This window comes from Colletotrichum higginsianum, chromosome 12 (genome assembly GCF_001672515.1).
Source record: "Colletotrichum higginsianum IMI 349063 chromosome 12, whole genome shotgun sequence".
NCBI lineage: Eukaryota > Fungi > Ascomycota > Sordariomycetes > Glomerellales > Glomerellaceae > Colletotrichum > Colletotrichum higginsianum.
In genome coordinates, this window is record NC_030964.1 from 99,898 (window position 1) to 126,663 (window position 26,766).

General features: G+C 45.2%; 5 protein-coding genes across 5 annotated transcripts; 2 read left to right on the top strand and 3 right to left on the bottom strand.

The window, feature by feature from the left end:
- Positions 1-3,922: 3,922 nt before the first annotated feature.
- CH63R_14543 (uncharacterized protein) lies at positions 3,923-5,064 on the top strand (the record flags this gene model as incomplete). Its single annotated transcript, XM_018309517.1, has 4 exons — positions 3,923-4,238; positions 4,429-4,494; positions 4,555-4,752; positions 4,943-5,064. 4 exons carry the CDS (start codon positions 3,923-3,925, stop codon positions 5,062-5,064), a joined length of 702 nt encoding a protein of 233 aa, XP_018150489.1.
- A 1,102-nt stretch (positions 5,065-6,166) lies between these two features.
- Positions 6,167-6,693, top strand: CH63R_14544 (uncharacterized protein; the record flags this gene model as incomplete). Its single annotated transcript, XM_018309518.1, is given in 3 exon segments — positions 6,167-6,171; positions 6,186-6,338; positions 6,399-6,693. The coding sequence occupies 3 exon segments, from the start codon at positions 6,167-6,169 to the stop codon at positions 6,691-6,693; spliced, it is 453 nt and encodes a 150-aa protein (XP_018150490.1).
- A 3,081-nt stretch (positions 6,694-9,774) lies between these two features.
- On the bottom strand, positions 9,775-10,473 carry CH63R_14545 (uncharacterized protein; the record flags this gene model as incomplete). Its single annotated transcript, XM_018309519.1, has 2 exons — positions 9,775-10,077; positions 10,324-10,473. 2 exons carry the CDS (start codon positions 10,471-10,473, stop codon positions 9,775-9,777), a joined length of 453 nt encoding a protein of 150 aa, XP_018150491.1.
- A 9,278-nt stretch (positions 10,474-19,751) lies between these two features.
- Positions 19,752-20,264, bottom strand: CH63R_14546 (uncharacterized protein; the record flags this gene model as incomplete). Its single annotated transcript, XM_018309520.1, has 1 exon — positions 19,752-20,264. The coding sequence occupies one exon, from the start codon at positions 20,262-20,264 to the stop codon at positions 19,752-19,754; it is 513 nt and encodes a 170-aa protein (XP_018150492.1).
- Positions 20,265-21,276: 1,012 nt separating this feature from the next.
- Positions 21,277-22,871, bottom strand: CH63R_14547 (uncharacterized protein; the record flags this gene model as incomplete). The annotated part of the gene is made up of 4 exons (XM_018309521.1): positions 21,277-21,468; positions 21,546-22,132; positions 22,242-22,491; positions 22,539-22,871. The coding sequence occupies 4 exons, from the start codon at positions 22,869-22,871 to the stop codon at positions 21,277-21,279; spliced, it is 1,362 nt and encodes a 453-aa protein (XP_018150493.1).
- Positions 22,872-26,766: the final 3,895 nt, after the last annotated feature.

Sequence of the window (26,766 nt, forward strand, 5' to 3'; positions counted from 1 at the left end):
AATCTAACTATTAAACTCTATATCTATTAGCAATCCCTTACTCGCTAACAATGCAACAAAGCTAAGAGTATATCCTTAGGTAATAGAGTCCCTAAGAATTTTGTCTAATTAATTAAGCAGCGTCCCTATTACTAGTATTAATAGGTATATTTATTGTAATCTACTGCCTAAGATGCGTAAGATTAATAGAGGTTATATTAATAGATAATATAATATTACTTAGTATAATACAAATAGAATACAATTTGTACTATTATTCTACCTGCACTAAAGTAATAGAGTACATTACTAAAGTAGTAAAGTAGAGTAGTTCTACTGCTTCTACTGCTTGCATTATGCATATATATCTCTATTATCCCCTCTTCATCTCTTGCAATAGTCTACTGTACTAAAGAGCTTATTAAGCCTCTACTAATAAACCAGCTACTATAAATTAAAAGGCAAGCCACTAATATTGCAACCTTTAGCAGTACTCTCCTATACAGTGATTGCAATAGGCTCTCATCCCAACTAGCTACTTAAAACCTTACCTCCTTGCAGAAGTTGCCGCTAACATCTAGCAACGAAGGTCACTAATACGGAAGGAAGCATGAGTTGCATCAAGTTGCAATATGAATGCGCCGAAGGCGTCGGAGTCTACTTGCAGCCAGCACACTATATATACCCGAGGCATTTAAACCAACCATCAACGAAGCGGAACAGTTGCAACAGATCCAACTCGAATACAAATAGCTCCACTCTTATACACTCTAGCAAAACATCGCAGATACCTCTGCCGTCGTCTACACTAGGGGAATCCGACAAATTATCCTCCAGTAGCGGCTCTGCGCCCTCGAACTCGACGTCAAAGCGGAAGAACTCACCAGTGTAACCTATCTATTTGTTTGTAATCACTTACTGCCAAGTTATTTCTATACTCCCAAGGTTTCCGCAAAGCTCAGACAAGCTGTAATAGGAAGTAGTCTCTCTCTACAGCCTACTCGACTGCAACAAATGCAAATCGTCAGTCTAAGTGGACCCCATCCACACAGAGACGAAGATACTTAGGTCTAGGATTATAAGGTATAAAGAATCAGTCTCCTGCAGGGCAATATAGGATAAGTTATTAGCAACAAGGCCGCCGTCTCAGTATATTCCAAGTCTATCAATACGTCACGGTGTAAAATAACTTCGCAGTATTTTAGTAAATAAAACTCCCCCATTCCTGAACTTATAGTAGCCTAAAGCTTAGTATGGAGCTACTTTTGCGCTTCGAATGCTAAGGAGCTTCAATATATCATTAGAAAAGCTGAAGGTAAAAACACTTACATCTCCTACAGAAATACCTTTCTTTATCTTCTCTCCGGCGCAAGAATAAGGTAATTTGAACGGACTTATTCGAGCACTACAAACAACACGTACTGCACGCAATCTACAATAGGGAAGCAGGACGCAATCCATAACCTAGATACCTAATACATAACGACTGTCTCCACCTATAGCCTAGCTATTAGAAGCGAGTTGTTTATTTTGTACTTAATAAGCTAGTACATACTAGACTGCACAGACGTGTCTAGTATCTGCATCTTCTCTCCTATGTTGTAGGCAGCCGCTATGTAGCTTAGACTTAGAGCAGAGTACTTTCATTGCAGGAACTTATCTCGGTATGAATATAAGTCTATGTTATTGACTCCTGGAATGTCTAAGTAGAAAGAGTAGCTAGGCGCCGACTTTCTGCCACTGTTTATAGGTCTTAAGTACGAGCTGAATGCGCGTGGTGAGTGGTAGGAGAGGACGCAAGTATCGAACTAGTAGCAGTTGTATCCTACAAGCTAATGCAGCATGTAATCTTAAACTGCTACAAGCGAACTGTAAACTAGGTGAGTAGAGTTGATGCAGTAGTGAAGATTGGGCACTGGAGCATGCTTTATTGTAGTCTACATTTGATAGTAACTGCACGTATACTACAGAGCTATGGAGGTTATTCTTGAACTTACAGAAGGGAATAAGCTGTTCCTAGTAAGGTGCTGGCTTATCTCTATATTGTAGCCTATGATGCATAATTTGTTAAGCTTGAATGGCTCGCCTTTAAGTCCAGGCGTGCACCTGGATGCCAGGTTGATTCCGTATATGGATACAAGTCGTAAGCACTTCAGCCACCCAGACCGTTGCCACGTAGGACCTACACACTCTTTTTCTACTAGAAGTCGCTTCTTTGTGTTCTATAATGAACGCTCTCTTGTCTACAGGCAGGAGCTTGGTGTATACTATGTTAAACTGATATGTGGCTCTTCTACTGCTTGTTAGTCTTACTATTATGTGCCTGTCGTATGCGGTGTCTGTCTACATTATTTTGTCTCCGTTGGCTACTTTTACACGCAACTGCGTAAGTATTAATACAGGCATCGCTTGCAGTAGTATAAGTGTCTGCACAGTAATTTTCATTGCCTAATGCACTATCCTAGTTACAATGTCTTAAGACGCTAATAACGATGACGGTTGGAATGTCTAGCTTGTGAAGGGAACTAGGCCTAGAGCTTACCAGCAGATGGATTTAGTACTATTAGAGAATGGGCTAGTTGCACAGTTATGTATTTCTTATTGCCTCTTATTCGTAGGCTACACTAGCATCCCCAGAAGCCCAACGTTAGGTTTGCGACATAGCAGGCGCTGACAACATAAGCGTAAGATATTTAGGCGCAGCTACTTCTTGTGTGCCATATCTTACACGTATGTCTACAATAATTAGGTCTCTTCCTGTCTCAGTATGGATAGGCACAAGGCGACTCAGTGTGTCTGTTACAGATGATGACATAGTTTTCTCTAAGTGCACCGACATAATACCGATACGCTTGCTACTACAGGCAGTATATGTTAGCATAGTCGATGAACGACAACTGCAGACTTTTGAGGTGCGTCCTGCCACTCTTCAGCGATCCGGAAGAACTCAAGACTATCATGTGGATGGTGGGGCTGTCAATGGTCGATCCAGGATCATTCAGTGAGTTCCTTCTTCTGTATAGTCCTTGTGGCACCGGAAAGAGGATAATAATAGGTTTACTGCAGGACATAGCTCATGGATGCTTTGAGCGTTGTCAACTTGACTAGTATACGGCAACTACCTTCAAGCTCACTATCAAGACAGCAGAAATTATAGCGTCCAACCGAATAGTTATCTCAGGAGAATTGGACCTACAAGAGGGGAAGCTCAACCTTCACGTTCTAAAAGAGGATAACATTTCACGAATACCTATATGTGTCTCCAACAAAGATAGCTACCAAATGTAGTGTTGCCACACTTGCCAATTCTCTCCCCAGCTGTAAGGCGCAGTCTGAATGGCTTAGTCCAGCTATGTCTAGACGAGCAGTAGTGGTTCCAATAAACATGAATGCATTCAGCTTACCTCAGCACGAGAGGCCTAATTCAGAGGCAGACTGCTGAAATATGCTTAGGATGTGTATCAACACGTACCTGATGTTGCCATGCATGGCGGTCTCTGCACGTTCTACTATGTATACTCTCATGGTACATGAGGTTGAGGCAGTGCAAAATTTCCACGTCATGATAGACACTAGTGCTACTATTCAGGACGTGATAGATGCTAACATCTGGCTGGAAAACTATCTAGGGCTGTCTATCGGCATTTTAGGTAGCACGGCAACTTTGATATCCAGTAGCTGTGTGCTGGTCGTCCCCGGGGACACGTTCGTTAATTGTCTCAAGCTATGTAAGTGAAGTTGTCAGGCGTAGCGTACCTGTCGCTCTACCTGCTGTATGCAAGAGGCGTTTTAAAACTAGACTGGTCATATTCTATGCATGCAGAGGCAACTAGAACGTTGCGCCTCAGCACCATACTCTGTAGCCAGATTCTGCTCCGTACAGCGTTGCCTCAAACGACCTTGACTTGCTTCAGCACATACTATCAGTGAACCACGTCTCACGATGCATGACGCAAACCAGTACTGCACCGTAACCAAGAACGACGAAGGCGAGGTTTTCAAGGTAGAGGTAGAGGAGGGCGGCTGCATCAGGCGAGATACTATCAAGAAGCTCAAGTACGTCTTTTCTCCACCCAGTGATACTACAGACTCTCTCGACAAGAATGAAGGCGGATTACAGCGAGACAGCACAGTGCCCAAGGGTAGAGTCTCCTACTCATCGTCTGTAGTCTACTACCCTGACGGATCTACTTCATCCACTGCGGTCCTTACAGGCTGCGTCCTGCAGTATAGAGGTGGTCTGAGAGAGAGGACTCGAGGTACGCTAAAGACTTCGTAACAGCAGGACTGTCTATGGAATATGGCTCCGAGTTCTTAAATCATGCCAGAAGCAGCGCCTGTATTAATGCCGGATTCAAGAACCCCGCAATCAAAGGCTACTTTTAGGTGGACCTAAAAATTGAGAAGATGACGCCTGACGATATTAACATTATCATTACAGGATTACAGGAAATAACGGAGACCCAGCTAAGGTAAACCTCTCCCTCAAAGACGCTCTTAAGTCTATGGAGTCCAGTAATACTATAGACCTTTTATATAATGTGAACGCATCACCTACTACTAAGAGCATATCAGACACTGTCAATAGCAAGACCGCTCGTTACCTTATCAAGCCTAAGCCGCTGACCATCTACATAAAGGACAAGACTACTGTCAAGGGCCCTCAGCTAGCTCTTAGACGTGCAAAAGGCGTGGAGAAGGTAGAGACTACAGAGTTCTTCATGGCAGGCGGCGCCTTAGCCGAGCTTGCTATATTAAGACTTAGTCTGGAAAGTAATTAATCTTCAATTTGACTGCCACTTTTGTATTGTCTGTACTGCTGATGCTTAATGCAAGGTTTGTTACTAAGCTGTCTTAACACTGTTGTTACGGACAGGCACACGCACTATAGACGAGTTCTACATTAAGCTATCATCAATGCTAGATTCTTCGAACAGGCCTTTTTCCTACACATCGCTTACAGGAAAGCATGTCAGTGATAGCACGGCAGTACTCTGGAGTAACGAGTCACTGGCTGGCGCAGGCGGCGTATACTACTCATTCTCCAACTACATTAAGCGCTTTAGCGTAAAATTCTACAGCTAGTCCAGCACTATGCAGTATACAGAGTTTTTCTTCTGCCTCCTGTGCTGCAAAGGCTACTCACTAAGTCATAACTCTGTTCCATCAATGGAAGCTAGAACGTTTGCAGCTGCATAGAGATCTATAGATACAGTCAGTCAAATAGCAGAAGATCAAATCAAAACATGAGATTCAAGCACATAAGAGGTAGAATGTCTGCTGGATGCAGTGCCGCTCATAGTATATACTAACGGAGGAAACCACTAAGTACTAGCATATGCACAGGCGTACTTCCAGTTGCACAAAGTGTGACAACGACGCCGACACTTTGTCCTTTGCTTTGTCAAACTATGCTGCGGTACTTGTATCCGGTCACCACGACCGGCGCCGCGTCAACATCGACATGATGCCAGCAGTGTTCAGCACCCCTCAAGCTCACCTTCACATGCTACAGGCTGTGCTTACTAGCCTTAGAGAGAAGGACCATCACTCACGCAGACAGAAGTAGCATGCTTGTTAGTCATTCAGTAGCTTGCGTCCAAACCTTTTAAAAGCAACTAATGTTGCCGGCATGTACCGCGTACACAATTCAGTTATAGACTCCAAAAATGTCAAACTTACAGGTCAGCAGCAGGCACTGTTTGAAAAGGTAACTAAGGACAGGGTAAGCGTCTTCTTTACATACTGCGGAGGCGCAGGGAAAGGTTTTGTCATAGAGCAGATGGTTGGCAAACTAAAATCTGAGCTAGGCTATGACGCAGTGGCAGTGACAGCCTGCACAGGCAGAGCCGCATTCAACATTTCAGGCGCCACGCTTCATAGCTTCGGTGGTGTGGGGCTAGCAGTAGAGGACTCAGAGTTGCTTGCAAAGATAGTGAAGTTCAATGCTAAAGCTGCAGACCAGTAGAAGCGTACTAAGGTTCTTATAATATACGAAGTGTCTTTAACATTAGGATCTCTCTTCAATAAGTCCGAGTACGCAGCCAGAGTAGTCAGAGCAAACCTGCACCGTTCGGAGGCCTACAGCTAGTCCTCGTAGGCGACTTTCTGCAACTTCCTCCTGCAAGCGGAGATGAAGGAGCACTAAGAGTGTTTCTAGCATCGTCATAGTACAGGTGCATACAAAATGATGTAAGACTGGACAGATTATTCAGGCAGACAGAAGACGAGTTTATTAAGGCGCTTACGTGTATCAGAGTGGAAGCGCAGAACGAGATGAACGACGCGTTCATGCAGAAGGTTTGCAGAAAGGTAGATCATCCTAATAACGCTGCTCCTGTGAACCTGTATGCCACCAGGTCTGCAGCAGATCTGTTAAATCAAGAATGACTTGCAGAACTCTCTAGAGAGACGTACAGGTATACAGCTACAGATATACAACCCAAAAGCTCCAGTAAGTCATCCGGGCTTCTTGAAAACTGTCCAACACCTAGAGAGCTTCATCTTAAGAAGGGCTCTCATGTCATGCTCGTACGCAATAATACGCCATCGCTTGTCAACAGAACAACTAGGGTAGTAGTAAGTTTTGCATCGCCGTCGAAAAATCAGGACACTGCTAGAGCACTTAGTGTCGTAAAGCCTCCTGTGCCCATTGTCAGATTTTCCATCGATAACGGAAGGCTGCACACTATTCTAGTTCAGGCTGAGACTTAGGAGAGTCTTCTTCCTGGCGGCGAGATAATATGCAGTCATACCTAGATCCCTCTTATACCACCCTAGGCAATAACAATACATAAAGCTTAGGGCCAGACCATCCAGCACCTCAAAGTTGACATGAGTGGCATATTCAAGTCATGTCAGGCTTACCGCGCCGGCGGGCCTCGCCGCATCATCTTTGCCGGCATTTAGTTCAGGCTGACGATACTGACTCCTTGGAAATTTCTGAGGCGTTGATGCTCGTCTTTTCGCGGAGTATTTCCATAAATGCCTGCCGGACGGCAGTCTCCTCTCCATCGTTAATCACAATCACAAGCCACAGACTCGCTGTCACATTCAACAATCTACCCTTGTCCAGCCACGCCATCACGCAGCAGGCGAAGCTGTCTAGACCTCCTAAGTCATTATCAGAATAGCATACTACATCTGTAAATAGGACAAGCAGGCGGCTATAGGTGCAGTCGGCTGCGTGCTCCACCTTGGAGGGGGCGGCGTCTGCCGGCGGCTGTAGGGAATCGGTCTAGCCGTGATTTTACGACAAAGTGGAGACTTTTTAGGCCGGCCCAGCCGGTTTTGCAGCGGAACATCGCTATAAGAAATCAAGAGGGGCCTCTCATCTATCTGTGTAGCTAGGTAAATAGAGAGATGCACCTCGCCATAGCTCTTTACTAGTATTAGGCCGGGTGATCTTTATGCCCAACTGTTGCATAGCAAGACGTTTCGTCCCATTACCAACCAAGGTAATCATGCTAAGTAACTGGCTCTTAGGGTTCAGTATGCTGGCCAGCAGGGTCTAGGCGCAATCCTCTAGTATATAGCCTTACTCTTTAGTCTACAGACGAAGCCGCCTAGTATTTACAGAGGTCCATTCTGTTGACATTCAGTCAACATATTACAACTTTCCTACTAGTAGAATGACCCTTTTATAGCCTCTGTAAGCTTTACAGCTGTTACTGTATGTACCATCTTCTTCCTAGGGCCCTTAGGCTCCGACAGTAATCTAATCCAGGAGATTATTACTACAGTACTGCACACACATACTATAGTCGACGAAGTTGCCGACTTCAGGAGAGCAGTTTGCTGCTCTCTGTACATTAAGCTGTTTGCTACTTCTGCTACACATCCTTCTATTAAAATATGTACATTTCAGTAGATACAAGGGCACAAAGAGATCTTACAGTACGCACAAGCTTATAGGGAAAACTATCAAGATCAATTGCACACTCGGCAGCTATGCTGTACAGTAGGGGTTCCAAACACTGCTCGTCACTATTTGTAGGGCCGTGACGTTAACAGCATGAACGGGCTTCTGTATCCACATTGGAGCTTGCAGGTTGACGAGAAGCACTGGGGAACGGTTTCGTGTAGCGTCTCCCTAAGGAACCAGAACAAGATGTATGTGAGAGTGTGTGTGTAGAACACGTATATTGCCCTCGAAGCAGAGGTCTAGGATCGGGCTGTTGTTAGTAGTTGTTTATTTGTTTGCTAACTAGAGACAGTTTTATTGAATAGAGCCAACCTTCAAGGACTCTAGATTCATGCCAGAGTTGGTTAGCTGGCTTTCACAGCCATTTATAGCTCTTCCCTAAACAAAAACACGGAGCAAGAGAAAAGTAAAAGAGAGGGAGGCAGCGCTGCGCTTCATACGCAAAAGTTTTCTTAGTTCAGGGGCCACTCGCCCTCCGTTACTAACACCTAGTTTCTCCTGCCAGCAATGAACTAAGACTATCATGCCCATTTCAGGCTGTTATGCCGGGATGGATGGGGGCATACTAAGCCTTGAGGTCTGCTTTAGGTGCAAATATAGGTTGGCGCCATTAAGGATAAGACTTTAATAGGCTCTCCTCTGGATGACTGCCACAAGTGCTAGCTTTGCAGATCGCTTTTGCAAATCCAGTCTAGTAGGAATGTTTTCAGCTTATCGAATTTTCTAATTTTGTAAAGGGAGAATAAATTACGAATTTTAAAAAGAGATAGAAATTGATGCTGAGTCTATTGTGCTTGAATTCCTCTCATTTAATCGCCACATAGACGAACGCTGAGAAAGAAATGTCCGTCGTGTCGCCTAACATCGCGTCGCATCAAGTATCAACACAAGAGACTACTCCACGCAAGGCTTCAACGCCGTCTGCAGACCCTGTGTAAGCGATATTCCATTTAAGAAGAGCTAGCCTGCAGTTGAAGGGTGCGACAGGTCCTTACAAAGCGTTACGTGCTATAGGGCGGGAAAATGCCAACTCTCTGACCCGCGCCAGTTGCACGCGCAACGCATAGGAACCAGTTCACGTCCGCAAGTTTTCAGGTGCACACTCTCCACATCAGCATTACTTAATACTATACCAGCATTACGTTTTTGTTATTTGATTACTAGGGAGGGTTAATCCTGATTCATTTCTCCTGTCTCTTCTATAAATATACCTATTAACTGGGTTGGCGATATGCGCCTGAGTATGCTGACGGCACAGGTGTCGTGATGGCTACACGTAAGTGGGGCTTTTATATCCCGGCGCCCGGCCCGGCGCCCGGCCCGGCAGTCGTAACCGGAACATTAGATAATCCGGTTCAGCTCCGAACGGGCCCTGCTCCGCACCGGCCCCGCTCCGCACCACGCGAACGCCGCTCCGCGCGCTATTTAGAAAGAGGCAGCAAGGCCTATTCACTTTACCTTAATACAAGCCACTTTCAGCTTAAGATCTTTGTACCTATGCGCACCCCCTTACCGCAGCAGGATAATGACTGCCCCCTATCCTTCTGGTCCTGTGTTAGTCTGTATCTGTCCTACAGACCTAGCTTGAGCAGCAGGGCAAGAGCCTGAAAAAAGCAAACCTGTTGCTCTATCGGAGCGCTACTGGCTGATTCACCTTTTCTAAGTGACTCTGTGCTGTTTGACGAGGCATTGATGATGTGCCACCTTGCGTTTCTGCTGCAGGATGGCATCTTTGCTTGCGACTATCCCTGATAGTCACATCAGACATTGCCTGCTCGTTCTCCGTCATACTAGGCAGCTCTAGCTCGGACCATTCAATGTCGCCGTCCATGCTTGTTTGACAGCCGATCTCCACGTCGCTCGTCCCTGGCTCAGTGAGACCCCGTCTGTAGCCGAAAATTCCCAATCTGCCCCACAGTCTGCCCGTTCTTCCACACCTTCTCCCTCCCTAACGCCTCAAGGGTCACGGCAACGGCTTCAGGGGAGCTGAAAGCGTCGGCGTCGGCGTCGGCGTCGGCGTTGTCTTCTACGCATTTCGTCATGTTCTGAAAATTTTGTCCTGCGCTTTCTGGCACGTCTCCTGCAGCTGTTTCTGCCTCCCCTTCAAGTTGGTGCGAGTCGTATTGATGTCCTGTTGAGTCTGGTTGGTTGGGGATCTGCGTCGACGTCTTCCCCTGTGACACCTCTATTCCCTGCATCAGTCGACAAATCCTGGCTCTTGCTGTTGCTTATCTTGACAGTAATTTCGTCCAGCACCGCCATGCTCTCCCGCCGCAGGTGACGGGCGGTGGACTAGGTGAGTTGCCTGCAACGTCAGCTGTTAATGTACTGTCGGCTATAGTATAAGTCCAGTAGCTAACCTACGTATTAGTCTAGGCTGCACCTAGTACATACAAAACGCTCTTTCACTTTCAGCTTACTAATTGGTTGATGTCCGGGATGCTCTGACCCTCAGGGACGACGGCTCCGTCCAGCTGTCCGTAGGTCGGATTAAAATCGATTGTCGCAGAGAAGACAGCCTCGCCTCCTCTTCGAGCTTGACTGCCTTGCGCTTTGCGCTGCTGCCACATTTGCAGACCTTCTCTTTAGCCCTCCCTCTTATCATGCTCATACACAATACTGCGTAAAGGGGTCACTGCTATAGTCTTTACTTTAGCAAGGCACAGTAGAAAAGAGACCTTCAGCACTTAACAGCAGAGTAACAATCATTGAATAATTGGCAGCTTTCCGAGTCATGCTTACATCCGCTGGCTCGCAGTGTCAGTTACCTCTATACAGCTTTGAAGCCGATTTCGACTCTGCAATCCATTACGAGGTGTGCCATCGTGAACAGTGGGTCGACGTGCATTGAGCGCCCATGTCCAGAAGGCAAAATGGACCTTGGGTTTCGATAATGGATGAGGCGTGAGACTGCAAAACTTGGGAGCGGACAGAGGCCGGAATGAGGACCAGATGTGGCCCAGATACAAAGCTACAAGTTCAGGGGCGTCCTTTTAATAAACAAAACTCACATTTCAGCTTAGGTGTCGGTGTGATATAATGAGTGGGCGACTGAGAACAACTGGAAAGCTCCAACCTCAATTGCAATCCTTTCTCATAAAGAAAAATAAAATAGTCTTGCTGCAGAGGAAAAATAATAAGGAGAGAGCTGAATAGCGAGAGAGGTTCAGGGAAAAACTAGCAGATCACTTGAGTTGGTATTTCTATTCGCACCTGTGGCGTCCTATGCTGAAATTCCGCTAAATTCAACACTGGGTCTACTCATTGAACCGTTAGAAGTCCGCCTTAAGCCTGATGGTGACGACCCTTATTGATAGAAGATTTTATTTAGTTAGGAACATGTTTTTGGGTACCTCTTCTAAAAGCAAACATGTAAGCAATCGAAAGGTGTATACATGGAGCTATGAAGGGAAGTCGGTCGGTCTTTTGAAGCAGTGGGTCATGGCGATGGTGATGACGACAATAACGACAGTTGGATTGGATTGTTTTCTGAGCAGATTGAAGTGCTCTATCTCGAAAACGCTAGCATAGAGTATGAATTCAGCTGGTGGAGGAGCAAGGCGGAGGTAGCTGAAAGGGAGCATAGTCAGTTGGTTCACAACTATTAGAACCTGCCGTTACAATATGCGATGATGGTCGACGTAATTAGCAGGTACAAGTGTATCACCCTGAAGACCTTGACGGAGGCGTACTGTGTCTTTGGAGATTGGATGCAGGAGAGATTGATGCACAGTCAGAAACTCAAATTCCGGAATAAAACAATTAGTATTTCATACACAAAGCATCTTTGCTAGATCTAGTAGTGCTTCTATGTCCTTATTTTCTTACGCGGCCTCTGAGGTTCAGTCTCCTATTTGTTGAAATCTGAAATAAGACCCTCCTCAATCTTGTGTTCCTACAGCCACGAATCTTCCTTTGATGGACGGTGGTTCTATCTCATGAAATATCGTGTTTTGCCCTTCCGAATTCTCTTCTAGAGTAAAGTTCCAAATTTATTCTTCTTCCTACTTTGACTGTATTGTCGTACTAATTTATAGTCTCTATCCTGAGCTTGTAGCTAAGGATTGCATTCATGGCTCCAGTTATTCCACCTGACGAGATACTATTGCTTCGACTTAGCTAGTAATGCATTGACGAGATAGACATTATTAGCCAGCTTGATGTTGTATAAGGGCTCAGCACCGCTGGGAGCACTTTTGAACTAGGATACTTGTCGACAATTGTATATATACCTGCAGGCCTCTCTTCTGCAAACTTACGGCGGGAGCTTACTTCAAAGGATTGGGCCTTCACTTGGGTGTGGCTTAAATGAGGCGCTGAGCAACAATTATCTGACGGGGCTTGCGCTTCTGAAGTATGGTACTGGAGTTTCTCAAGTGTTCCGAATGAGTCTTCTTCCTTCTCCAGTCTCAGCTACAGGCCTAGAACGTCAAGGCTGAAGTCGGGAGACGGATGAGGTGTTGAAGTAACTGGCTTAGAGTCCAGCAAGCTCGGCCGCACTGAATCGGTGACTAGGTGACCCCAGGCGCTTCTGAAACTTGCGTTTTCTTTGACGTTTATGCATGTAGAAGCTGCTTCTTCTGCCATTTCATTTGCGACGCGACACTGGGTAGGAGACGTTTCTAGCGAGTGATGATTATTTCCGGTCCCGTTGCTCATTCGTTTCCGTCTCCACACTCCAGCATACGACTGCAATTGGGCAAGGTAGTGCGAGGTATTGGACATCTTTCAGGTGGCACTCTAGCGCTTGTGGGCTTGCGACTTGTTTCGTACATCTGGAGTAAATATACTGGGCTGTCCATGACTGAATTGTGTTGATGTATTCTTGCAAGTGATCCAGTTGCAGCTTCGTGGTTTCAGTCTGCCGTGAATATCGTCGCAGTGCTTTTTCCACTCTCCCTCGCCTAGTGTAAACCATTGAAAAAAGTTGTAGCAGTAACGCAGGCTTCTGTAGTTGTAGCCTCTGGTTTTGGCGACTTCCATTCGCCGACAACCGTGAATATGATCAAGCCTGGATCTCTTCTGAATATTGCAAAGCGTAAGGACTTGTACCAGTCAATAGTGACATAGTTGAATATACGTTTGCATGATTTTATCGCACACAAGGCATTTCCTATCAACCGGCTGTTCGCCAGGACGGTATAGTGTAGTCAAATCTTTAGTGTACAGGGTGTAAAGGGCGCTTTCTGCTTCCCTTAGTGGACTTTCTATCAAGCCTTCTTTCAACCTAGCCAACTCAGCGGTCTTTTTCCTTTCCGGTAATATGTAAATCAAGACGCGAGGCCCGTAAGAACCAGAAATAGAGTTCATGTGTCCTCTCTTGGAGATTATTTCGCTCTGTCGATTCCGCATCCACTGCTTCTGATACTCTTTCAGATCTTCACGCTTCAATCTCCCTAATAGATTAGTCATTTGGCGCTTGATTTCCACCGTTTGCGTGGTTGCGTCGCAACTATCGAGCTCTAATTGGATTTCATGATCTCAGAGACTGATGAATTGCTTCCTCGCGCCCAGAAATTAGTCTTATTAGCAATTAAGATCCTATGTTGTTTAAGTTTCGTCCGAACCGAGAATAGTAATAGCAAGTAAGTAGCTAAACCTAGAGGGGAAAAGAAACAGCATCTCTAGGTAAGAAGATACAGCTCTACTTTTATCAAGATTATATTCTTGTTAGCGATGTAGCCAGCTGGTAGTGCAGAAGAGAATATTAACTCCTGGGATGATATGCATCAGATTAGGATTACAGATAGCAAAGATTATACTTCCTTAAAATAGAAAGATGAGACACTCAAGCTACTAGTCCTTCAGCACATTACAAAGGATAAAATTGTTACTGATAAGATGATGAAACAGCAAGAATACGAAGACATCTGGAGAGCCTTACTCTTAGGCAAAGGTTTTCTCTACTAAGGTGGTATGCATATAGTCCGGCGAGGCCTGGGGAAAATATTGAACAATAAATACGTTCGATTAAATAGCAAAAATAGATTGACTATAATGCTTACACTAAGAAACATAGGGATATATACGGAAGCAGTGCGATTGCAATACATCACGCAATCCGACACTTGTGTATAAGGCTGCAATTACATGGACAATATGTCTTCAGCCAACAGAAAAACAGCTTTTATTAATCTCCCAGCAAATGATGAGAAGATGGAACATTTCCAGGGTTTGGAGCGATGCAGAGAAGAGAGTGTTGATTAAGCCGGTAGACCAGCTTAACCTCTCCGTTTTCAAATTGATTTATATCAACATAGGTGTCTTGTGCATAGCGGTAGGTGATGCAACTAGTTTGAATCGACTTGAGGCGTATGTGTGTCCTAGTGTGTGATCTCTGAGCGGTTTAGGGCGGTTAATGAACCTGATGTCCTAGTTGTAGATCTGTCTGTACTAGGGTCTTTAGGTCCTGAAATGGTAGAGGAGAATGCTGATTGTTTCTAAGCTGGGATAGGTCTAAGAGTAGTTTGAGATGCTAGAGGGACTAACGGAAGAAGTCGTACTAGTGCTGAGCTGACAACTGTTGGACTCTGAGATTTAGGAGTTAGGGTTGTCTCCTGGGAAAATGCAGAGTTTAATGGCTTTAGAATACATTAGGCTAGTGTGTTGTCCTATTCCCTTAAAGTATAATTATTTAGGTTAATTTCACATTGCAAAACTGTCGATAGAAGTAATGAAGCTATGTAGGGATGCGTGCAATCTTAGAGTAAATTAGATGTTTTTATAGGCGAGTGTAACTAGAACATCTCGGGCGAGATAAGGCTCTCTTTAAGACTATTAAGCCTTCTAGTCTAACTATGAATAGGAGTATTAATACCTGAATGGGATTGAGACTAGTATTAAGTTACTTGCCTTATATTAAAGTTATAGTCTAAGATTAGCGAGCTAGGATGAATTAAATGCACTTTACTTAATATACTTAACTCTAACTATTTGTACACTAGCCCTTAGTAATTAAGGGAATAAATTACTACTAATAAGATTATAACTAAAGGCGAATAATTTGTATCTACTTTGCATTGTAATTCTAGAGTCTGCACTTAGATATTAATAGGTGTCCTAGCCTCTATAGAGATACAAAAGTCTTACTGCAGGGTTTTAAGCTAATAAGTAATATTTACCTCTTTAGTGCATTGTACCTCTATGTCTTAATTTATTGCAGTCCAATTCATAGGAACAATTCTAATAATAATAGTTTTAGAGCTTATATAATCTCTTCCTTATTTTCCTTATCTTCATCTTTATTTCCCTCTTTATTATTGTACTCTAGTAAGTCTGCAGTATACGCATTAAAGTCATCCCTATTGTGTGCCTAGTACTATAGTATTTGACCTTTTGTCCAGGTTTCCTGGATTAGGATACATAAAATAATAATATCTTTTTTTTTAAAACTGCTTGTTTAAAGTGCTTTTAATAGGTACATCCCCTTTGGAGATGAATACACTAGATCTGCCGTAACCCAGGCCAATACACCCAGTCACAACGCCACGGCTCCTGCACAAGAAACATCCCATTGACCCAACGTTCGTTCTTTTTTAACAGATGAGTTACACAGATATAAACATAACAGTGATAAAACCGTACTATCTATACGGGGAAATAGTAACTAGTGCATGCTGGTATTGCTCTATGGCACCAATGCCGTCTGCCCACAATTCATCGTATCCCTATCAAACTGCGCCATTCCTTCCACACGATTCTATATGCTGCGGAAGTCATTGTATGCCTATGAAAGGGTTCAATCCTCACGCTGTCGAGTCGTTTCAGGCCTTCCTAGTCCATCTAAATATCCACTTTCCAGCTGTACGCTAGCACCATGCCGCTACTCTGCAGAGAGAATACAAGCATGGATACTGACGAGACCAACAGTTTAGTTTTAGATGGTGGCTTTACCCTTCAGAATACTGTTGATCTTGGGCCCTAGATTGAGCACATGAATACCTAAAACGATAACCTGCACCCTGACGCTATCGATCAATCGGCCAATGTGTCTTATAGATCACGCGGTGGACTCTCATTGTCACAATTCTCCACTAGGATCCTGGTATGCAATAACCTGTGTCGGCCTACTCTCACAAGCTTCAACGTTTTGCGGACATCAACAAAGGTTTCAGAGTACAGTTCAAGGAGTTACAATAACTTGCAGGGCGTCCAAGGGGAGGCGCAACTAGGCATACTAGACGAGACTACTGGACACGAGGGCTACTCAGGATAAACCCACTGTTTGCTGGGAGAGTTCCTCAAGAAATGGAAGATGCAATCGCCAAATGGACGATGTCACTGAGGGATCTCGGTTTCGCGCCAGCTCATGATGACTTAGTAGCTCACACCAAGAAAGCACTTGTTAAAATAGAGGACAGTGCCACCTTAGGGGTGAACTGAATCACTAATTTCCTGGAGAGGCACCCTACTGTAGAGCTAAGCAAGGCTTAGTCTGAGTCTGAGCTGAAGACTGTTTGAAGTTAGTATCACGTAGAGTAGACCAGTTTCCCTCCTTTTTCTTAAGCACCGCTATTCTTCTTCTGCATGTGCATTGATTTAATGTTGCTTAACTTGCTCAACTTTGTAAAATATGTCTGTAAGTCCAAGCAAGCTGATTACAAATGTATACCTAGAAGGCTAAACTACGTCTGCATTTATCAAGAATTCCTGTACTTAATTGAACAATCAATTACGCCTGATCTCTATTATTGACGATTAATGGAAGGCAGCCCGCAGGGCTAGGTGGGGAAGGTTACTATATTAGTTGTGGTAGTGTAAAACATTAAGCTCTGTTGTGTGTTTCGCGCTGTGAGGTTGGAATGCATGTTTTATGATTTGCTCAATAGTGTAGTTAACTAAGTAAACAATGAAGCACTAGAGTATTATCCTATTCACAGTCGATATATGTTTTATAACTACTTGGACGGCCTGAATGTGAGGCATCTGGAGTAGAAGCAAGTATGCTCGTAAGTTAACAATTAATGGAAGACATAAGAGAATGTGGACACGAAGAACAATGGAACGATAGAGCAATCGATCAGTGGATCAATGGGTCAATGGGTCAATAGATCAATAGGTCAATGGATCAATGGGTCAATGGACGATGGAACGATGGAACGATGGATCAATGGATCCATGGATCGATAAGTCAATAGAATTATGGAATCATTGAATCACGGAATCATAGAGTCAGTGGATCAATGGATCAATGGAAAAAATGTTCTGTACAGATTAGGTCTACATTTATCTGCCATCTTTGCCCCTCAGGTGTAACTGAAGCGACTTGGACATCAATAACAGGGTAGGACGCTTATGTTTCTCCTAAACTACGTGTTCTACAACAAAGAGCGGGTGTTATGTGATAATCGCTTGGAAGGTAAGCCTACTGAGAGAGCACTAAAATTTGAATCATTTCTAACCTCTTCTTCTAGCAAAAGCTTTTCCCCTTCTAACTAAAACGCCGCCTGAACACACAAGACTGCGTGCGATTATTAAGAGATCAGTAATAAGCCTAAGAAACCCTTCGGACGTTGAATAGAATAAAAAAGATCCGGCCGACAAGTTCATTGCCTGAAAACTACAAAGGAAGTGCAAGAAAGACATAGGTAGCTCCATAAAGAAAAAAAACAGCCGCTAGCTAACCCATCCATCTACAGGCCGGCTCAGCCATGTTCCAGCTTTGAATTACTCCCACTCAAGGACCTACAGGACTACACACAGGAATTAAGAACAGCGTGTTTACTTGTAGACTTTTACGGCTCTAGTGCTGCAATTGTCTAAGTTTATGACGTTAATGCCTCTGAATATGTGGAGTTAGACATGTTCATTCACTAGCGGTTTGAGGGCTGATGTACTCCTCATTAACATCATTGTCTTCATTAGTTGCTGCGTTGTGATAAGCCTTAATTGTGCTAGCACTTCTTGTATTCAGATTAGGAGGAACATTCTAGGGAACAGCAGCTGCACCGGCTTCAGGCTGTACCAATTGATAGTAAGGTCCCAGGGCCATTTCACCAGCCACGTTACTATGTGCGTTCGTGAAGCAATTCTGGTAGTTGTTCGGCTCTTCTTTCACAGTGTATTGTGAAGATGCTGGCACATTATGATGACTCGTAGTAGTCTCATAGCCGGCATGTGCGACCATTCCATCTGTGTGAGACACAAAGTCTTCGTTCGCATGTTGGTTGAGTTCCACAATCTTCCCCACTGATATAACATCTCAACCGACTCTTGGCCTTTTTTGGTGTATTCCTATCATTTTCATTAGATCCATGCTCATCGCTCTCAGTTATCGCTCGGTATTGCTTAAGATTGGCTTGGGAAAAGCTGTAGAATCGGATGCAGGACTTGGAGAGACTTGTTAGCTAGAAGTTCCTTGACTGCGGATCGCGCTTTTTCCATTGAAAGATGATGGGAAATACGTTTTCTTAGCTTATCTCATTCTTTTGGGACATATTCGAAGCTGCTGAGATGACAACTGCTAAGTGGTGTCACTGAAGACGCAAGGACACAAAGGGTAATGATACGATAAATTTCTAAGCTTGATTTTTATGTCTTGTAGGTGTTCTTTTGCTTGTGTGTGTCGGCTTGAAGATGCCTTTAACTTTGACTTTAGCTTATCGCTAAGTAAGTTGTTAGTCTTGATCTTGCACTTGATTTCGTCATTAGTGAGCTTATAATTTTAGCATTGTCAGAAGATTTGCAAGTGGTTTGATGTCCTCATGCATCAACGACCTATTCACCCTGCTCATCCTTCTCCTTCTCATCCTCCTCACTCTACTCGCGCGACGACCTTAGGGCGGCGGGCGATCTGGCTACACCTGGGACTCATAGTGGTGTTGCATCTTAGATTCATCAATCTCATCTTACGTTCTCGCATAGTTTGTTAGATCCATCCAGAATGCCCGACATTCTCCATCACCCCATCCAACGCCAACAGTCACCAAGACACCGCACCTTACTGGAGCCATACATGGTCGTTCCCTGCTGAGCCAATGTAGCAATGCCGAGCATCCTGGATGGATTCTAACGGCAGTATATCCAGTGCGGCTTGAGACGGACGTTGTGGTCTGCTTCAATGCATGGCTATCACGCGAGCAGTCAAGGTGGGTTGGGAAGATGCGGCAACGGCATGGTTACACTGACGATGTTCCTCGGCTTGAGCTGTGCCTTGAATCGACCGACTTCTGTCCTCTTTCCCCTCTCTATTCTGTCTCCAGCTCCTGTTGCCAGCCTCTACTCTGGTGAGTGTTGAAAATAGCGGCGGCGACGTTCCGTATGATGTGATGCGGTTGAGGTGGTAGCCACTAATCTCTGTGCATAAAGAGACAAGGAATTCAAAAATGATTGCAATGGATGGGACAGCATGGCGGCAGAAATCCAATTGATACATATGGACGTGACAAAACGGACTACTACATGTTGTGGCTTAGACGTTGTCAGACGAAAGAATCACTGGTCACCAGTGAGACATAGTAGTGAAAAGCCTTGGATGGAATTGCAGGAACAAACCGAAACGCTGCAACATGACTTTTCCCACAAAACATGTACTGGGCGCCTGCAGTTCGTCCGTTTGATGCTTGAGCACAATTACGGACTCATGGCGGCACAGTGTTGAAAGTCAAGGATTCTAAGAAGAGAAAAAGTAGCAGGTTGCTCGGTATATTGGCGAAGGCAAGGAGGCTCTTTTGAGTACAGCATGACAAGGTATTCAATGATTCCCCATTCACCTGAGAGACAGACTCCTCCGTCAAGTGTTACACGGTGATCTTGACGTCCATCCCCACGTGGCCAATCCTAAACCGCTTTCCGGAGCTCTTCTCATCTTGGTCCAGCCAGGGTGGTCATCCATCGTTGCGAGGGAGCGTCAGAAAAAAGGTACATTGTTGTCGGCGTTGTTGCAGGGCGGTGACGCTACTTTGTCGCTCTCGTTGTCGATGTAATCGAGATATGCCTCGACGCAGGTGATCAAGGTCTCTCGGAGGAGATGGCCAGTTGAGCCCCTTGGTGGAGGAAGCATGCCGATGTAGGATGCGTCGATTCTAGGTATGGCGATGGCCAAGGAGGCGAGATGGCGACATGCAGCGACAAAGTCTTGACTGCTTGGGGTCTGGTGGCAGGCCTCCAAGACTGGGGCGGTCGCAGTAGTTGTGCGAGTGGTGTCTGCAGTCGTCACGGACGTCGTCATGTTTGTGGTATGACTCGGAGGGCTTGCGACGGCGGCTTTCTCGTGAACTGGATCTGAAGAAGCTTGGTTTCCGTCTCGGGGATGTTTGGAGTGGTCGGCAACGCAACGGTTGTCGAGCGGACGGTGCGTGGGGAGAGGGACGCTTGTTGTGGACTGGTCGCAGACTCGACGCACTGATTCCGAGTCCTGCATGATGCCACGCTGGGGAGAAAGAGTTGTTGCACTGTGGTTTGCTGTTCTGTATGAGAATGACGGCGAGTGCTGGATGGTCTCGGATATAGGGGTGGGTGGATGTAGAGAACGTGGGGCAAGGAAGGAAAAAGTAAGAGGGAAATGAAAGGGTCTCTGGATTTCGTCAAAGAGCAAGAGTTGGTGGTCGTGGTTGTTGATGAGGCGATGGATGATGGCAAAGGCTTGAAATTTGGGGAATAAGACAGTTGAGTTGTGAGGGGTGGAAGATGCTCTGAGGTAGGTAGGTACGTGCCTAGGTATCTACCTACCTACCTACCTACCTACCCACCGACCTAGGGTACCTGGCAGCCTGTAGGTAACGTCAAGAACAGCCGGTCCGTTCTTTCTTTTTGGTGAAGGTGGTCGGGCTCGACGCATTCCTATTCCGGTAATGCATGCAGAACGCAGCAGCAACCACGTGGAGCTGCCTGCATTGCAGGACGATCAATGTACGTATACGTAGTGTGGCACGTGCAAAAGTACGTACAGCACCTTACTACCCTCACTTAGAAGTTGGTTCAGTGCCGAATTCCCAATTCCGTAGGTACTTGGCGCAAAACAAAATCCGCTGACAATAGCAACATCCACATCCACATCCACATCAACAAGGCAAGAAGAGCGCAGCATCACGTTCAAAGGGCGCGTAAAAGCCTTTGCTTCGCGCACGCGGCAGTCTGACGCCATTTAACATACCCCAAATTGAGTGTCACTTACACTGACAATATGCCCTGAAGGCGCCATCAAGCGTAGAACATGATGGATCGATCCATGAACTGCGCGACTAATTCATCTTTCACGGCGCACACATGACGGACACACATGACTCAACGTCATCACCATGCAATTCACATGTTTTACGATCACGACTTGACTTACCTTTTGACGCAATGGCGCCTCTGGCGCTTTATTATTTGAAGAAACGAAAAAAGAGAAGAAGGGGGGCGGGGGGGGGGGGGGGGGGGGGAACAATGCTCTAGCCAGCCGCGCCATACCACACGGTCCTTTCAGCCTGCTGTTGCTGTTGCTCCTGCTGCTGCTGCTGTTGCTGTTGCTGTTGCTTCTGCTGCTCCTGCTGCTGCTGTTCCTGCTGCTGCTGCTGCTGTTGCTGTTGCTGTTGCTGCTGTTCCTGTTCCTGCTGCTGCTGTTGCTGTTGCTGTTGCTGCTCCTACTGCTGCTCCAGCTACTGCTCCTGCCAACCCCTCAAATCCGGGGCTCGGATTCCTGCTGCTCCAAAATATCGACGCCGGCCAGGTCCCCGATCCAGGCGCACCCGGCGTTGGCGGCGGTCCGGAGGGGCAGCGAGTACGCGGCCAAGCGGCCGCGGCTGAACCGGGACGGCACCCGTCGGCCCGCCAGCTCTGCCACCAGGGCAACCCACTCGGCCTCTTCCTCGTTCAGGCCCTCCGAGTCGACACGGCCAATGAACTCGACGCCGTCCTCCTCCCCTCTCGCCCACGTCAAGGCCACGTAGGGCCGCCCCACCACACCATGCGTCTGCTGCTGCTGACGCTGCTGATGCTGCTGCTGACGCTGCTGATGCTGCTGATGCTGCTGCTGCTGCTGCTGATGCTGCTGCTGCTGCTGCTGGGATGGGGGGGGCTCGGGGGAGACGCATTCGAGACCCAAAGGCACATGTTCCAGGGTCCGGGAGCACAGACCAGGGGACTCCAAGGGGATGGGCGCCATGTCGTCGAGGGTGACCTCGGAGATGCGCCTTCCCAGCTCCATCTCATCTTCATCCTCGTCCTCGTCCACTGGTGCGGATGCGGGCGCGGGTGCCGGTGCCGGTGCTGGTGTGGGAGTCGGGGCGCGAGGTCTCGAACGAAGATCTGAATTGGCGCAACCAAGTTAGAACATGTGTTGCGTATTACGACCCTCATACGTGCAGTGTACGGGGTACATTATGTATATATATATATATGCTATGCTACTACTTACTCTTGGCCGCCTTGGTGACATCCTGGGTGGTGGGCTCGGGGGCGTCGACGCCGGAGCCGTGGCGGTCGTACATGGCGGCCCGGATGGCCCCGAGGACCTCCTCCCCGGTGAACTTGGCGCCGCGGGTGGCGTTGACGAGGCTGGCGATGGTCTTGGCCGAGGCCGTCTTGAGGGGCACCGCCCGGCCCAGGTTGAAGAACATGGCGCCCTGGTTCTCGAATCCGAGGGCCGCAGCCGCCGTCTTGAACCGCTGCGCGACGTCGCGCTCGGTGCCGCGGGAGAGGGAGCCGGGGGGACGGAGGCGGGGACCAGGTGCCCGAAGGCCAGGGCGATGGTGCGGTAGAGGGTGTCGGGGCCGAGTTCACTAGCCAGCCAGGCCGGCCAGTCGGGCGTCGGCGTCGCGTCCACGTCGTCGGCGTCGGCGTCGGCGTTGAAGGGGATGGCGGCGGCAGCAGTAGCGGCGGCGGCAGCAACCGTGCGCTCGACGGCCCACCAGTGGTGATGGAGTGTGAGGAGGACAGGGAGCGTCTCCTCGACGCGGACGGGATCGTCCAAAGAAAGCTGGTCAAAAGACCGAAGGCGCGCCAACGTGGCGGCAGCGCGGGAGCGAGCACCCTCGGCGGCAGACATGGCGGCGGCGGCGTACGAGAGAGATAGAGAGAGAGAGAGCGAGACACACAAAGCAAAAAAAGACAAACAAACAAACAAGCAGAGAGAGTGTGTGTGTGTGCGTGCGTGTGTGTGTGTGTGCGATTGGGGGAGGGATCTTGAATCATCACATCACACAACGAAAGGAAGAATCAAAAAGTTACAACTAGCAGACGCAGCATCGTCAAACATTATCTAGAGACAGGGCATGCTTCAGGAGCAGGTTCCAGGAGACAACTACTTCATCCTCCAAAAGCAGCTGCTTGTTAGGCTGTTGTGTCCGCAACAGCAAGTGTCATCAGGGCCGGACAGACACACAGACTGCAAGCTGCACATATCGTGTGTTTACAGCAGTCACTATTGCCGCAGCTTTCTTTCTCAACTCAAGAGAGTAGCAGGACTCCACACAAGTGTACAAACACAGGTCTTATAAGACCACGATTCAAAACCCCTCGGTCAGAAACCCGGGGTCAGAATGGCTTGGGGCAGAAAACCCAAGGACAGAAAACCTAGAGTCAGAAAACCTAGGGCTAGACAGCTCGACCCAGAGTGTCCAGGGCCCAGAAACGAAAGGCTAGGGACAGAAAACCAAGGGACAGAAAACCCAGGTCTAGAAAACCCAGGTCTAGAAAACCAAGAGCCAGAAAGGCCAAGGCCCAGAAACACAGGGTGAGAAAGGCTCGGGACAGAAGAATCAGGGACAGAAGACACAGGGGCAGAGGACCCAGGGCTAGAAAGCCAGAGCCAGAAAGCCCAGGACCTAAAAATCCAGGGGCAGAAGGCCAAGTCCAAGAAAGCCAGGGTCAAAAGGCCCAGGGCAAGAAAGTCCATGGCCTAAAAAGCCGGAGTCAAAAGACCCAGTGCCAGAAAGCCAGAGTCACAAGGCCCGGGGCAAGTAAGCCCAGGGCAGGAAAGTCTAGGGCAGGAAAGCCCAGGACCTAGAAGGCCAGGGTCAGGCCAGGGTCAAAATGCCCCGGTCAAGAAAGTCCCGGACATGAAAGTCTGGGGCAGGAAAGCCAGTGTCGGAAAGCCCAGGGCAAGGAAGCCGGAGTCAAAAGACCCGGGGACAGAGAAGCCAGGGTCTAGAATAGAAACCTAGGGCCACAAAGCCAGATTCAACAGGCCCAGGGCAAGAAGTTCCAGGACAGGGAAGTCTAGAGCAGGAAAGCCGGGGCTTGGATGTGTCCTTGAAGCTACACAGACATGCAGCCACACAGTAATCGCGCCCTGCTACTCACTCGCCTCACTTGGCAACAAGCAGTGGAAAAGGAAACTAAAACAGCTTTAAGGCAGACAGACAACAGACAATCAGAGAGACTGGCAGCTACAGTAACATTACCCTGCGATAGTAGGGCCGGCTTGAGCACAGGTTGCAAATGCCTGTAGCAGCTATTGTTGTTGCTCTTGCTGCTGCTGCAGATGATCGAGCCCGGTCGACCCAAAAGCGGTTGCCATGATATGAACGTTACGGGGGGTGCAGTACCTGCGGAGCCAACCTATGAAGAAAGCAGTGAGGGGCGGGACTGGGTCCACATGCCAAAAGTGTGGGGTGATGAATGCCGGCATTCATGGCTTTCGGCATTCACAGTACCTGGTGCGCCAACCTTGGCAGTAAGCAGTGGGGTAGGAGGGTCCACATGCTAAAACTGTGCGGGTGGTGAATGCCAGTTTTCGTAGCTTTCAGCATTCAAGCCTACTAATATTCCTATTAGATTAGCAAGGGTACTATAATAGGGTAACTGTGCGTATATTAAGTGCAATGTATGCAACTATTCTTATATACTGCAGCTGCACTTTACTACTTAATTAAGCCTTTAGTAGCCCTCTTTCTAAGTGCCTTAAGCTACTATAAAGTCTACTACTACTTAATATAAAGTCTATAGTAGACTCTTTATTATTATAAAGTACTTAGCTATACTAGCTTATAAGATTTATCTCTAATACTCTCTATAATACTATTTATATATTATACTCTCTAATTTAATAATTTCTTTAATAGTCTTCTTGTCCGAATGTTATTCTGCACTCTATTCGTACGCATAAGTCAGCAGCTGGAAAGCCTATTTAAGGCATGCATTCTAGCTACCTAAACTTAGATAAATTGAGCCTTTTATAATATACATACGTACGTATAAGTCTTTATATACAGCCTTCTAATATTCATAAATGCTAGAGGGCATATATAGATAAGGAAGAAGAGGTATTTATATAAGCCTAATTTATACAAATGTACTAAGAATAAGCTGAATAGAGACTCTGCAGCTATAGTATTACTATTAATAAGCATCTTCTAATAGCTTCTAGAAAGAGATCTTTTATTCTTATAATATTATTAAACTTAAATTTATTTTCTATTTTCTAAGTATTAATTATATACTTACTTAAGGGACCTATACATATTTACAATATTATTATTCAACTATTATCCTTTAAATATACATTATACTAATATATATAAGATCTTAAATTAGCTTACAATATTATTATTAGCTGCCTCCTATATAAGATAATATAGATTGCTAACTCTTCAACTTTTAATTCTAAATACTACATTTACTTATATATAAAACCCTCTAAATTACTAAATATTTAGAAAATGTACTCTAATTAGACTTTAAGCCTTTTAGAGATGTATACTAAGACTAATTATTAGATTTTATAGGCTAGCTAATAGAATATTTTGCACAAATTAATTTAAAAATAATTTAATAGATTTAATAATTCCTCTACAATAAAGGTATTATACAAAAGGGCTATATACTAATAGTTACCCTCTTTACTAGTCTTACAAAAGGGGAATATATAGTAGGAAGGATAAAATAAGGGAAGAAAAGTATAATTAGCTCCTACTAACTTATACGTACAATAAAGTAAAAAGCGTAAGTATCCAAATGTTATTCTGCACTCTATTCGTACGCATAAGTTAGCAGCTAGAAAGCCTATTTAAGGTATGCATTCTAGCTACTTAGACTTAAATAAATTAAGCCTTTTATAATATACATACGTACATATACATCTTTATATACAGCCTTCTAATACTTCTACTTTTATATTTTACTTCTACTTCTATTAACTATTACTAAATAATATTACAAATTATAGTTACTTATTTTATTAGTATTATAGTTAGCTTTCTATAGTAGTATCTATTAGTAGAAGCTAAAGTAATAAAGCTAGGGAATAATACTATAAATTGTACTAAAAGAATTAAGTCTTTAGAGAATACAGTAATTAGTTGTATACTTAATAAGGGGCTTATAATATTAATTATTAGTAAAGAGTACTAAGAGTATTTAAGGGATAATTATAAAGTTAATTACTAAAGAGCTATAGAAGTCTATTCTTAAGTCTATTTAAGTTTATTCTATATATAAGTTTTATATATTTATTACTAAAATTCTAGCTTATACTTAATTACTAGTAATTTAAGTATTATATAGAGTAATTACTTAAAGTAGAGTATATAAGTACTTATATTATAATTAATTATACTTATATATAATTAGTTACTTACTTTCTTATCTCTATATAATTTTATACTATAGTTCTTCTGCACTAGAGGAGTATACTCTAGTTTCCTATATTTATAGTATATAACTTATTTATAACTACTAAGTACCTTATAGGGGCGTCCTCTAGTCCTATTATATTTAATAGGTTATAATATTAAGTCTCTCCTCTAAAAGTTTAATTCCTAAATTATATAAGTAGGTTAAGTCCCCTACTATTTAAGTTAGAATAGTATTAAGTATTCTTCTTTTATACTAATAAAATATTGTATAGTAATTCCTATACTAAGGGCTCTTCTATATAATATTACTTAAAGCTTATACTTAAAATTAAGGAGTTTAATTTTAAAATTATACTTTATTTATAT